Source organism: Bufo bufo, chromosome 7, assembly GCF_905171765.1.
Source record: "Bufo bufo chromosome 7, aBufBuf1.1, whole genome shotgun sequence".
Lineage (NCBI taxonomy): Eukaryota > Metazoa > Chordata > Amphibia > Anura > Bufonidae > Bufo > Bufo bufo.
In genome coordinates, this window is record NC_053395.1 from 171,701,244 (window position 1) to 171,716,700 (window position 15,457).

Sequence of the window (15,457 nt, forward strand, 5' to 3'; positions counted from 1 at the left end):
CGATGACGTCACATCTACACCCGGCGCAGGCGCACTGATGAAGGAGCGGCCGAGCGAGCGTCCTCCTCTCAGTGCGCCTGCGCCGACTGAAGACCGGTACGGCGCAGACGCGAGATTTGGAACACAGACAGGGCCAGCCTTAGGAGGAGAGCGCTCGCTGGCCCTGTCAATCAACAGGAGGAGGGGGCGTTTTTTTTAAAGGATGATGCGGCGGCTACCAGCAAGCAACCGCCCTACTTGCTGGTAGCGAGGTAATTAACATATTATAAAAGTGCCGTTTTTAAAGAAACTAAATCACAGAAAAATGTAAGAGCACTATATATTGAATAATCGCACTATAAGGATTTTAATTAGCCCAAAAATGAAAAATGACTTTTGGGGGGTGACAGAAGCCCTTTAAGGAACCAAAAGTAATGGGACAGAATAATAATCATAAATCAAACTTTCACTTTTTAATACTTGGTTGCAAATCCTTTGCAGTCAATTACAGCCTGAAGTCTGGAACGCATAGACATCACCAGACACTAGGTTCATCCCTGGTGATGCTCTGCCAGGACTCTAATGCAACTGTCTTCAGTTCCTGCTTGTTCTTGGGGCATTTTCCCTTCAGTTTTGTCTTCAGCAAGTGAAATGCATGCTCAATCGGATTCAGGTCTGGTGATTGACTTGGCCATTGCATAACATTTCACTTCTTTCCCTTAAAAAACTCTTTGGTTGCTTTTGCAGTATGCTTTGGGTCATTGTCCATCTGCACTGTGAGCGCCGTCCAATGAGTTCTGAAGCATTTGGCTGAATATGAGCAGATAATATTGCCCGAAACACTTCAGAATTCATCCTGCTGCTTTTGTCAGCAGTCACATCATCAATAAATACAAGAGAACTAGTTCCATTGGCAGCCATACATGCCCACGCCATGACACTACCACCACCATGCTTCACTGATGAGGTGGTTCCTTTCCTTCTCCATACTCTTCTTTTCCCATCACTCTGGTACAAGTTGATCTTGGTCTCATCTGTCCATAGGATGTTGTTCCAGAACTGTGAAGGCTTTTTTAGATGTCGTTTGGCAAACTCTAATCTGGCCTTCCTGTTTTTGAGGCTCACCAATGGTTTACATCTTGTGGTGAACCCTCTGTATTCACTCTGGTGAAGTCTTCTCTTGATTGTGGACGTTGACACAAATACACCTACCTCCTGGAGTGTGCTCTTGATCTGGCCAACTGTTGTGAAGGGTGTTTTCTTCACCAGGGAATGAATTCTTCGGTCATCCACCACAGTTGTTTTCTGTGGTCTTCCTGGTCTTTTGGTGTTGCTGAGCTCACCGGTGAGTTCCTTTTTTTAAGAATGTTCCAAACAGTTGTTATGGCCACACCTAATGTTTTTGCTATCTTTCTGATGGGTTTGTTTTGTTTTTTCAGCCTAATGATGGCTTGCTTCACTGATAGTGACAGCTCTTTGGATCTCATCTTGAGAGTTGACAGCAACAGATTCCAAATGCAATTTACTAGGTGGCAATGCCACAGACCATCGGCGCTGCTTTGTAACAATAGTGCAGCAGTATCCCAGACAACGCCGTACCTCCGCTGTAGTCACGCACAGAAAACAACTTCAAATAGAATATGGGGATGCCGCGCACCTCTATATTAACTACTATATGTTATGATATGGGGGTATTGTTTAGGGGTCAAGCCTAATAGGCTGTTTTACCTTATTTTCTTTGCAGATCCTCCTCGCGATTATTGCTCAGTCCGCTGAGGGTTCGGTTCAGGTTTTATGAATTTTCTTATTTTTCTTGTTCAAGGGGCTCCAACGGACTCCACTGAAGACGGACAAAGTTCTTTTAACAGTCTTATTCAAAGACATCATAGCCACGTATGATGAAGCACATAACACAGTGAGAGAGTTGTTGACGACCTATTGGGGTATTTTAAAATCAGACCCAGATATTGGAGATATGATAGGCGACGCACCTCTGATCACATACAGACGTGGACGCAGTTTGAGAGATCGCCTGGTCCACAGCTTCTTTCAGGGTCCTACCACACCTACTTGGCTGAGTTCCAGCCTTAAAGGGACCTTCCGTTGTGGCGGGTGCGTGGCTTGCCCTGCAATCCAGACTGGCGCGACATTTATTTGCAGCGTCACTGAACGGAGATTTACTATTAGATCTTTTGTAAATTGTAAAACGAGAGGCCTGGTATACTTGGCTACCTGTGTGTGCGGAAAACAATATGTGGGTAAAACCACAAGGGAATTCCGCAGAAGAGTAGCAGAACACCTAAATGACATCCGCAAAGGGGCTGATACCCCTATCGCCAGGCACATGTCAACTGTACATAATGGTGATGCGGATGTCATTAAATTTCAGGCTGTGGAGGTGGTTAGAAGATCGCCAAGAGGAGGAGACTTTGATAGGCGTCTATTACAAAAAGAGACACAGTGGATCTACCGCCTGTATGCACTCCAACCTCATGGATTGAATGAGTATAACTCCTTTGCGTGTTTTCTCTAAACTCCATGACAGAGGGTGCAGCGGGGGTATCAACATAAGTAGATCCCTGTGTCTCAGGAGTATTATATATTAGACAGCTTATCATCAGTAAGTCAATAATAATAAAAAAAAGTGTGATCACCTGGGCCCCTGAAGTGGGGTTATGAGTTAATAGGGTTATAAAATGGGGATGCAGTCACTAGTTTTGGTTTGATCATACCATATTGTATTGCTAGAACCTCCCCCCCCTTTCCCCTGTTGTTACTCATAGAGGGAGTATCACTCAATATTTGACTTACTTTTGTGTTACCACCTGGGATCAATAAGGCTGCAGGGTCCCTTTAAAAGGTGACCCTGTGGTGCTGTTTTGACCATTACCGATTGATGTCCTCAACATGAGGTATTGATGACCACTCAGCGGTCCTCATCCCGATCGCTGCTGTACTGTGCCGCCGGATTAGCAAGCCGCCGTATGTATCAGCTCTATCTCTAATGTATGAATGTTGTGACATTCATCTGGGCCCGCCTCATAGAGGGGGCGGTACAATGGGGGCGGGATGGATGATGCGGCGATGCCGCGCCTCTTGCAATTTCATTGGCCGCCCTGAAGGTGTGACTCAGCAGAGGGGAGGAGGACTCTCCTTATATTCCGTGCACTTGAGCGGCCGCGTTCGGCCACCTCGTATTGACAGCTGCAGCCTCTGTCACGGAGGCTTAGCAGCTCTGACCATTTGTCCACATAACCACAGTTTTATGCTCCTGACGAGCCGAGTATGGTGAAACGCGTCGAGCGTGGTGTGGTGATAAATCAATGATCATACTGCTTGTTTTGTGCTCACACTGCAGTTGAGGTCTGCGGTTCTCAGCCCTCTGCAGCTGATGAGCAATTGCAATCAAGCCTTCTGTTCCACCCAGCTTAGCCTAGTGTCCCTTGATTCGTGCCTGCAGAGCCGACACTCAGACATCTGATTCACCCTGAACGGATGGTTCTCATTGAGGTCGGCTTCTGCAGGCAGATGTTTATCAATGGATTAGTCCATTTTAACTTTAGTTTAGGGCACTATTAGCTGGTAGTGGTTCAGAGCACTTTGACCGCGCCACAGTGCATACTTCTGGTGGATTGGATCCAGCACGGCCCCATGGCCTCATGATCCAGCCTGCAGTACAGCACTAGTTGCGGCACTTCTAGTGACCCCATCTATAGCCGCGTGTACCGCTATTGGCGGCTCCATAGGTCCTAATCATCGACCGAACACTGGTTAGATGGTGTCCTAGTATTTTAATATAGGTAGTTCCCCTTCCCTTCTCTTGTGTTTAATTAATAAAGTATTAGTTTTAACAGTAATATAGCGTTCCAAACGACAGTGATATAATTTTGATAGGTGGAACGTATACCTTATACCAGTTGTATCAGTGAAATTTTCTTATTCAAAGCTCGCCCCGGCCGGTGGCGTAGCCTTTATTTTTTTGAATCTCGCTCGTGCTCACAGTATGGAGCGGGTGACGTCACCAGAGCTACGGTTCCTCTCAGACACCAAGAAGGGGAGTTCATCCAACGCATTTCTAGCACTGCGGTGCTCTTCATCAGGGATTCTTCTGGGTGCCATCTTTGTCCGTCTTTTATCAGCTGCGATCCTTGTGTGTTTAACCCTTAAGCTGCTGTAATATATTTAGTCAAATCCAAACAACTCAATTTCTTTATTTAACCCCCTTGGTTCCATTGAATCCATGTTAAAGATCCACTGAGTCTCTTTCTTTGACATATATTTAATGTGATCTCCTCCACGTACAGTACAGACCAAAAGTTTGGACACACCTTCTCATTCAAAGAGTTTTCTTTATTTTCATGACTATGAAAATTGTAGATTCACACTGAAGGCATCAAAACTATGAATTAACACATGTGGAATTATATACATAACAAACAAGTGTGAAACAACTGAAAATATGTCATATTCTAGGTTCTTCAAAGTAGCCACCTTTTGCTTTGATTACTGCTTTGCACACTCTTGGCATTCTCTTGATGAGCTTCAAGAGGTAGTCCTCTGAAATGGTTTTCACTTCACAGGTGTGCCCTGTCAGGTTTAATAAGTGGGATTTATTGCCTTATAAATGGGGTTAGGACCGTCAGTTGCGTTGAGGAGAAGTCAGGTGGATACACAGCTGATAGTCCTACTGAATAGACTGTTAGAATTTGTATTATGGCAAGAAAAAAGCAGCTAAGTAAAGAAAAACGAGTGGCCATCATTACTTTAAGAAATGAAGGTTAGTCAGTCAGCCGAAAAATTGGGAAAACGTTGAAAGTAAGGGCTATTTGACCATGAAGGAGTGTGATGGGGTGCTGCGCCAGATGACCTGGCCTCCACAGTCACCGGACCTGAACCCAATCGAGATGGTTTGGGGTGAGCTGGACCGCAGAGTGAAGGCAAAAGGGCCAACAAGTGCTAAGCATCTCTGGGAACTCCTTCAAGACTGTTGGAAGACCATTTCAGGTGACTACCTCTTGAAGCTCATCAAGAGAATGCCAAGAGTGTGCAAAGCAGTAATCAAAGCAAAAGGTGGCTACTTTGAAGAACCTAGAATATGACATATTTTCAGTTGTTTCACACTTGTTTGTTATGTATATAATTCCACATGTGTTAATTCATAGTTTTGATGCCTTCATAGTCATGAAAATAAAAAAAACTCTTTGAATGAGAAGGTGTGTCCAAACTTTTGGTCTGTACTGCATGTCCGCCTTTACTATTTCGACCCCATAGAAGGATGAACCTTCAAATCTGCCTCTATGCCGTTCTTTATAGTGCCTGGATAGAGGATGGTCATCTGTTTTCTTTTTTATATTATATAGGTGCTCACTTATTCTCTTTTTCAATAACCTTTTAGTGCGCCCTATATAGATCTTCTGGCATGGACATTCTATGGTGTAGATAACCCCTTTTGTATTGCAGGATATATGATCCTTTATTTGGAATTTTTATGTGCCACTTTTACTTTCTATATCTGTCCGTTTTTTGTTTTGTGTTTGTCTGCATCCAGCACATTTTTTGCAAGGGTAAAAACCTGTCAATGGGTTCTTTAGTGATTTATTATTGGTTATTGCTGCACATTTTTGTTGTTGGTGCAAATTTCCAATGTTGGCTGCTTTCCTGTATACAAAAGTCGGCGCTTCTGGTATCAATTCCCCAATCCATTTGTCTTCCCTCAGTATGTCCCAATGTCTGCCTACTATTTTCCTGAACATATGTGTCTGGGAATTAAAGGGGATAATGATAGGTGGTATTTCTTAATTCCCATACTTATCTCCCTCCATTCCTTTTTTGTCCCTATTACTGTCCCCCAATAGTTGTGCTCTTTCTAATACCCTAACCTCCCCCTTCTGCACTGTTAGTTTATTCATTTCATATCCTTTATCCTCAAATTTATTCTGCAGTTTTTCAGCCTCCTTGTCATATTCTGTGACGTCTGTGCAATTTCTCCTTATGCGCATAAATTGGCTTCAGGGGATATTATCTAGCCACCGGGGGAGGTGGCAGCTGGTTCTTGATATGTAGCTATTGGAGTCCGTGTGTTTTTCATAGGTTTTTGTAGAAATTTTATTTTTTTCAACATAAATTGTGAGGTCCAAGAAATTAACCTCTTTAAAACAATAGTTTGGGGTGAACTCCAGATAAAACTCATTTTTATTAATATCCTCTAAAAAATTTTAAAAAATGAAAAAGTAAAATAAAAATAAAAAGTACTGTATAATAATATACAAGAATAATTCTGCAATACAATCCCTAAGGGTAAATAAAAAAATAATAAGAAAATAATAAATAAAAAAATAATAAACTAAATAGAAAAACATAAATAATTATACTATACAAACCAACCTACTAAAATCAACAACTATATATATCCAGGTACCTGTATAACTTAAAAAGAATATGTCAATCCTCTGGTGGGACAGAAAAGAACGGATACAAAGAGTCCAAACAATGTTTGGAATAGAGATCAGACGGAACACCGCGCATAGAAAGGATAGTGTGAATTTACCGCACATAAGAACCATTTTAAAGCAGTTAGAACATTTGTTAGTGATGGAGATGAAAGATTTATGGGAAATAGTGTCCCTAGAGAAGTATTTAGAATGTAACATGATCCCAAAGGGGTTAAAGATTGATAAAGTACTATCAGGAGATATGGACGACTATGGCAACTTAGAAGAGTGGAAATTTATGTTACATGTATTCTCCAGTAAATTAATGGATTTCATAATTAGAAAAAGAAAACAAAGGCTTTTAGATACAAATGATAAAATTAAACAACTTTTTGAAGAACTAAGACCATGGAAAGACAACCCAGACATTGAAACACTAGTAGAGAGCATCAAATGTAGACTGCACGCTAGAGAAGAGGAGATTAGGGATAAAAAACTGAAAAAATTTAATCGAGACTCTATACCTGAGTTAAATCAAAGGGAGAGCATAAGTCAGGAAGATCATACGTTTTAAACCCTAGATGAATATACTACAATAAATAAAGAAGAACAAGATGACCCGTCTTCATTATTCACAGTTCATGATGGGGGGGGGGGGGGGGGGGTGAGAGTATTCCATCAATAGCACCCACACTCCTGGAAAGTAGATTACAAATAGAGGCACACAAATATATGAACCTTGAGCACATATTTATAGGGTGGATTTAACCCCTATGAAAATAGATATAGTGTCCTACAAGCAAACGAAAGGGAAATGGCAAATGGAGGTGAAGAACACCAAATAGTAACAGAGGGAGAAAAGAGGTTTGAATATGGAGAAGAAGAAGAAGAAGAAGAAAATAGACAGTATTTAAGTCACCTGAATACGCTAAAAAATAGTGTTGCAGAAAGAGCAGTAAGACTAAAAGAACCGAGAGAGAATAATAACTACAAAACTAAAAAAAAAGACAGAAAGAAGACTACAATAAAGAAAACAGTAAAACAGGATTTTTTCCAGGCATACAAAAAAGGCAAATCAAAAGAGGATGTAGAGGTGGGAAACTCGCCCAAAAGAAAAAATTATGGAAAAAAATCACAAAAAATAGGTAGCAGTAATATACAGGAAATGGGAAGTGAGGAGAGGCAGGATAATGTACAAAAAATCTATAATCTAAGTAACCATATTCTTACAAGCAATGAACAAAAATTTTTTAAAAAAGGCTTAAAGTTTGCACCAACTGCATACTTTAATAAGTTTGAAGCCTTCATTGGGGTGAGAAAATTTGCAAGGCGGTTGGCCCTTATAAAATACCATCTAAAAAAAGAAAAAATTAATAACCATAAAAATAAAGGCATCAACAAGCATGGGGAAAATATAGAAGAAGGTGAAAAGAAAGAAGAAGATGAAACTTTCAGACACACTGGTCTGAAAGTTAAATCCCGTTTTGACCCAATAAATGAATATTCAGTACCGCTAAATATGTTCGCTAACTTGGTAACAAGAAATATCAAAAAAATGAATATAAAAATGAACAAATACAAAAGAAGGAAATATATGGGAAATATGACCAAGGCAGAAAGGGAAGCTATGATTAATATGCAGAAAAACAACAATATAGTCATCCGCCCCGCAGATAAGGGGGGGCAATAATAATAGTGGATAAAAAAGACTATGAAGAAGAGGCAATGAAAATATTAGATGATAGCAAAACCTATAAAGTGTTGAAGAATGATCCAACTGAGAGGTACAAAAAGGAACTACAACACCTAGTTCAGGAAAGTTTATTTATTAACATCAAACACCCCAAAATGGCTATATTCTACCAGAATCCTAAAATACATAAGGATATAAATAAACCACCTGGGAGACCTATAGTCTCCGGGGTAGAATGCCTCACTAGCGCACTATCCAGGTACGTTGACCAGTACCTGCAGCCATGTGCCCAAAACTTATATGCATACCTGAAAGATACCAAACATATATTGCAGATACTGGAAGGCATCACATGGATTGAAGGGGACATCATAGGGACCCTTGATGTTAAGTCCCTATATACGGTCATTGAAAATGAAAAAGGCTGCCCGGCAGCCAAATACTTCTTAGAACAGCAGAAATATCTGCCTAAAACTCAGATAGATTTTATAAGGGAGTGCATTTTATTCATTTTACAAAAAATGTTTTTTAGATTTAAGGATAAATTTTACCTCCAGACGTGGGGGACCGCGATGGGGACGAGGTTCGCACCGGGGTTCGCAAATTTATACGTTGGGAGGTGGGAAGAAGAATACATCGACCCCAACGGGCAGCTCCAGGCGGGCCTCGTCCTCTGGCGGCGTTTTATTGATGATGTGGTATTTATTTGGAGGGGTGGTGAACCCACTTTAAATGTGTTTTTAGAGGATAGTAATAAAAATGAGTTTTATCTGGAGTTCACCCCAAACTATAGTTTTAAAGAGGTTAATTTCCTGGACCTCACAATATATGTTGAAAAAAAAAAAAAAAATTCTACAAAAACCTATGAAAAACCCACGGACTCCAATAGCTACATATCAAGAACCAGCTGCCACCTCACCCGGTGGCTAGATAATATCCCCAGAAGCCAATTTATGCGCATAAGGAGAAATTGCACAGACGTCACAGAATATGACAAGGAGGCTGAAAAACTGCAGAATAAATTTGCGGATAAAGGATATGAAATGAATAAACTAACAGTGCAGAAGGGGGAGGTTAGGGTATTAGAAAGAGCACAACTATTGGGGGATAGTAATAGGGACAAAAAAGGAATGGAGGGAGATAAGTATGGGAATTAAGAAATACCACCTATCATTATCCCCTTTAATTCCCAGACACATATGTTCAGGAAAATAGTAGGCAGACATTGGGACATACTGAGGGAAGACAAATGGATTGGGGAATTGATACCAGAAGCGTCGACTTTTGTATACAGGAAAGCAGCCAACATTGGAAATATAATTGCACCAACAAACAAATGTGCAGCAATAACCAATAATAAATCAGTAAAGAACCCATTGACAGGTTTTTACCCTTGCAAAAAATGTCCTGGATGCAGGCAAACACAAAACAAAAAACGGACAGATATAGAAAGTAAAAGTGGCACATTTAAATTCCAAATAAAGGATCATATATCCTGCAATACAAAAGGGGTTATCTACGCCATAGAATGTCCATGCCAGAAGATCTATATAGGGCGCTCTAAAAGGTTATTGAAAAAGAGAATAAGTGAGCACCTATATAATATAAAAAAGAAAACAGATGACCATCCTCTATCCAGGCACTATAAAGAACGGCATAGAGGTAGATCTGAAGGTTCATCCTTCTATGGGGTCAAAATAGTAAAGGCGGACATACGTGGAGGAGATCACATTAAATATATGTCAAAGAAAGAGACTCAGTGGATCTTTAACATGGATTCAATGGAACCAAGGGGGTTAAATAAAGAAATTGAGTTGTTTGGATTTGACTAAATATATTACAGCAGCTTAAGGGTTAAACACACAAGGATCGCAGCTGATAAAAGACAGACAAAGATGGCACCCAGAAGAATCCCCAACGAAGAGCACTGCAGTGCTAGAAACGCGTTGGGTGAACTCCCCTTCTTGGTGTCTGAGAGGAACCGTAGCTCTGGTGACGTCACCCACTCCATACTGTGAGCACGAGCGAAATTCAAAAAAGTAAAGGCTACGCCACCGGCCGGGGCGAGCTTTGAATAAGACTGTTAAAAGAACTTTGTCCGTCTTCAGTGGAGTCCGTTGGAGCCCCTTGAACAAGAAAAATAAGAAAATTCATAAAACCTGAACCGAACCCTCAGCGGACTTAGCAATAATCACGAGGAGGATCTGCAAAGAAAATAAGGGAAAACAGCCTATTAGGCTTGACCCCTAAACAATACCCCCATATCATAACATATAGTAGCTAATATAGAGGTGCGCGGCATCCCCATATTCTATTTGAAGTTAGATTCCAAATGCAGATAGCACACTTTAAATGAACTCTGGACCTTTTATCTGCTCATTGTAATTGGGATAATGAGGGAATAACACACACCTAGCCATGGGACAGCCGAGAAGCCAATTGTCCCATTACTTCTGGTCCCTTAGCAAGTGGGAGGCACATATGCAAACTGTTGTAATTCCTACACCGTTCACCTGATTTGGGTGTAAATACCCTCAAATTAAAGCTGACAGTCTGCAGTTAAAGTACATCTTGTTTGTTTCATTTCAAATCCATTGTGGTGGTGTATAGAGGCAAAAATGTTAGAATTGTGTCGATGTCCCAATATTTATGGACCTGACTGTAAATAATAAAATAAAAAAATTTCAGGAGCTACCCTGCAGGGAGGTCTTGCCTCCTATTGACAGTAGAAAAAACTGAAGCTCTCTCTCCAGGCTGGAGGGGGTATAGCTGCCGGGGGAGGAGCTAACAGCTTTATCTAGTGTCAACGCCTCCTAGAGAACATAGCTATACCCCCGGTTCCTGTGTCCCCCAATGAATATGGACGAGAAACTTGAACGCTAGTGTGAAAGTACCCTTAAACATGTTAAACCAGATATGCAGCCTGGTAGGGCTGATTCTGCTGATTAAAACGATACCCGAAAATCTGTTGCTCTGTTCCAGAGAAAACTGTTTTATACCAGATGCAAATTAGAGCTCCAGTGCACCGAGGGACGGACCTTGCACCCCTCAGTGCACTGATGCCCTAATTGTCACATTTAATTAAACTCCATTTTCTCGGGAATGGTGCAACAGATTTTTGCCATCTACGGTAGGTATTGTTTTAACCAAACAGATTAACCCTAGCACGTAGAATGTCTGGTTTAGCAGGGTTGACCCTGTTGACAAGTGCACTTTAAGGCATTACATGTAAGCTGCCGTTTTTGGATGCTTTTTATTTTATTTTTACAAACAGAACAGTAACTCAAAAAACTGTTTCCTACAGTCAAAGGGAGCGCTTCCATTTCTATTAATAAATGTAGAACTTGGAAAGGCTATTTAAGCAATTTCCTGCTATGGTATTTAGAGTACCTGTAAACTGGACTGGTTTTACTGTATCCTAAGTATGGGCTCATGCACACAAACGTATTTTGTATCCGCGTCCGATCCATTTTCATTTCTAAGGGTCCGCAATAAAAACAGACAGCGCACGGACGTCATCTATATATCTGTTCAGGAAATTATAGTACACGTCCTATTCTGGTCCGTATTGTGGACGGGAATAGTAATTTCTAGTGAAAGGAGTGAGAAAAATGTAGAAGGTATCTGTATTTTGCGGAACGCAATACGGACATGGCGGTGTACATTAATACTACTGTAAATTGGTGCAGGAATCTCTTAGGTACCGTATCCAATCCCAGAGAGTGTGCCTCCAGGGCAGTCTGTGGACGATCTTCTCCCTCCACATAGCGCCAGGTTTGCCTGCCCTCTGTGCAAGTGAGGCGCCAACGTGTGAGGTCTGTGGCTGGGGCGGTCTTGTAAGGGCCCCCCCTTCTGCGTAGACACCTGGGGAAAAATACAGAAAGAAGGCGTTGTATATGGCATGATCAATTAGTACATACAGTTGTGTTCAAAATTATTCAACCCCCAATGCTGTAAAGGGTTTTAGGGAATTTAGTGTACATTTGTAATTGTGTTCAGAATGAAATCTTACAAGGACTTTTTAAAGAACCAAATGCAACTAAAATGACATCAATTGTTTTTGTACTACAGTATTAAATGTTTTTTTGTGATTTCTTCATTGACACAATTATTCAACCCCTTAAAGACTACCAATCTTAAGAACAGAGGTTCATTCAAGTGTTTTCGATCAGGTATTGAAAACACCTGTGGATGTCAAGGAGCAGCAATCAAGCATAATAAGCACCAATTAGGCAGATTTAAAAAGGACTGTGATACTCAGCTCCTTCTAGACATTTACTGGTGTGTTTACAAACATGGTGAAGTCAAGAGAATGGTCCAGGAAGACAACAGAAGAAGAGGTGATTTCTCTTCACAGGAAGGGCAATGGCTATAAGAAGATTGCAAGGATGTTAAACATACCAAGAGACACCATAGGAAGCATCATTCACAAATTCAAGGCAAAGGGCACTGCTGAAACGCTACCTTGTCGTGGCAGAAAGAAGATGCTGACTTTGACTGCTGTGCGCTACCTGAAGCGCAAAGTGGAGAAAAGTCCCAGTGTGACTGCTGAGGAACTGAAAAAAGATTTGTCAGATGTGGGTACTGAAGTTTCAGCTCAGACAATAAGGCGCACACTGCGTAATGAAGGCCTCCATGCCAGAACTCCCAGGCGCACCCCCTTGCTGTCTCCAAAGAATAAAAAGAGTCTACTGCAGTATGCCAAAAGTCATGTGGACAAACCACAAAAGTTTTGGGATAGTGTTCTGTGGACTGATGAAACAAAATTAGAACTGTTTGGGCCCATGGATCAACGCTATGTTTGGAGGAGGAAGAACAAGGCCTATGAAGAAAAGAACACCTTGCCTACTGTGAAGCATGGCGGGGGGTCAATCATGCTTTGGGGCTGTTTTGCTTCTACAGGTACAGGGAAGCTTCAGCGTGTGCAAGGTACCATGAATTCTCTTCAGTACCAGGAGATATTGGATGAAAATGTGATGCAGTCCGTCACAAACCTGAGGCTTGGGAGACGTTGGACCTTTTTAAACAGGACAATGATCCCAAGCATACCTCCAAGTCCACTAGAGCATGGTTGCAGATTAAAGGCTGGAACATTTTGAAGTGGCCATCACAGTCACCAGACTTAAATCCGATTGAGAACCTCTGGTGGGACTTAAAGAAAGCAGTTGCAGCGCGCAAGCCTAAAAATGTGACTGAACTGGAGGCTTTTGCCCATGAAGAATGGGCGAAGATACCCGTAGATCGCTGCAAGACACTTGTGTCAAGCTATGTTTCACGTTTAAAAGCTGTTATAACTGGAAAAGGATGTTGTACTAAGTACTAAGATTGAATGTCACTTGGGGGTTGAATAAAACTGATAATGATGTGAGCAGAGAAAAGACATTTCTGGTTATTTCATTATAAATGTTATGTTATATTTGTCTGACTTACAAGTGCCTCTTTGATTTAATTGTAAACAAGATGACTGAAATGATCAAAATCAATGTCAAACTGGCCAAAACACTAAATTTCAGTGGGGGTTGAATAATTTTGAACACAACTGTAGATAGACTGCTGACGTTTATTACCAGTCACACGACTAGGTAGACACTAGGTAGGTGCAATTCCATAAGTAGCAATTTCCCAATATGTATCCCCCATTGATGTTTAATGCTGAATTAGAAAATCTATGCAAAACACCAAGTATGTTGGGTGTAGCAGACCCCAAAGATGGTCCTGTGCAGCAGCATAGGACTTGATTACAGTAGTTCACTGTACACAATTTTATTACACTCTATTTTTCTTCCATATTTCTATGCACATGTTGATTACTGTAACATCACCCATACAGCTGCACGATACTCACGTTCCCTCACTCATCTCTCCGCTCTCTGTCCCTCCCGTTCATGAACGAATTGTTCTTTTGAATCGATTTCTTTCACTGAACTAGAGAAGTCGCTTCATCTGACTGAGCAGTCAGGCTCGGTAGTATAGCAGAGACTGTAGCAGCAGGTCTTGTGCAATATGATCCTAGAGTAGAAGCCAGGTTTCTGCCAGCCCCTCCCTGCCCTGCAACCAATCAGATCTGTGAAGCACAAGCACTGAGTCTAAGAATCTAATAAGTCTACTAGTTAAAAGAATCAAATTACTTTCACACTTATGGCAGAGGATTCCGGCAGGCAGTTCCATCGCAGGAACTGCCTGCCGGATCCGGCAATCCAGACGCAAACGGATGGCATTTGTCAGACGGATCCGGATGTGGATCCGTCTGACAAATGCATTGAAATACCGGATCTATCTCTCCGGTGTCATCGGATCCGGTATTAATTTTTTTTTGGGCATTTTTAAAGGTCTGCGCATGCGCAGACTGGAAAACCGGATCCGTTTTGCCGTAACACTTAATGCCAGATCCGGCACTAATACATTTCAATGGAAATTAATGCCAGCATTCCGGCAAGTGTTCAGGATTTTTGGCCGGAGAGAAAACTGCAGCATGATGCAAACTGAACTGAATGCTCTCCATTCAGAATGCATTAGGATAAAACTAATCAGTTTTTTTCCGGTATTGAGCACCTGTGACGGAACTCAACACCGGAAAAGAAAAACGCTAGTGTGAAAGTCCCCCTAGTTAGTAGACTCATTCGATTCTTTGAGTTAAAAGAATCGTGTGTCACCAGAACAATACACTGAGTCTAATAACCAGGTTGCAGCAGTATAATGCCCTTAAGTGCCCTCCATACAATAGAACGCCTCCAGAAGGGCCCTTCACTCAGTATAATGCCCCTAACCACCCCTCCATATAATAGAATGCCTCTAGAAGTGCCCCCCACTCAGTATAATGCCCCTAAGCATCCCTCCATATAATAGAACGCCTCCAGCTCCCCCTTCCTGTTCTAGCCGTCAGTCAGGTCCCCACTGATGTAACCCTTATCACCTATCTGGCTACTGAGCTTCGGTTCACTTGCTTGTCAGGCCGAATTAACTGAGAGCCGACTCAGCAAGTGAATCAAAGATTCGATTCATGAATCGGTTCTTTTGAATGAACCGATTCAAATGACCCGATTCATGCAAAAGATTCGAACTTCCCATCTCTAGTCACTGGTCGCTGTCTACCGCTCAATCCCTAACTTATATACAGTGCTAAGAAAAATGTGGGTGATTGAGTCAGCACAACTCTGTATGCAGGTGCACATCGCTATGGTGAAATACATATACAAACGCAAAATACAAATGCAATAGCACTCTGCAACCAGCATTCTGCCCTGCCTCTATGCTGGATGAGGCATTGGTGTACATTTTGGCCAAAGCGTAATAAGCCACTCACCACGTCAAGGTCACCTCTATGGAGTGGTCCCTAACACTAGTTCCTACCTTT

General features: G+C 41.6%; 1 protein-coding gene across 1 annotated transcript in view; it reads right to left on the reverse strand.

Annotated features, from left to right (window-relative positions):
• Window positions 1-14,078, reverse strand: part of LOC121008549 (lanosterol synthase-like) — a 111,339-nt gene extending 97,261 nt beyond the window's left edge. Inside the window, exons 1-2 of the mRNA XM_040441176.1 lie at window positions 13,949-14,078; window positions 11,808-11,967 (exon numbers count right to left, since the gene is read on the reverse strand). Coding sequence (XP_040297110.1) covers window positions 11,808-11,967; window positions 13,949-13,962 — 174 coding nt within the window. The 5' untranslated portion in view covers window positions 13,963-14,078. The remainder of the gene's footprint in view (window positions 1-11,807; window positions 11,968-13,948) is intronic.
• Window positions 14,079-15,457: the final 1,379 nt, after the last annotated feature.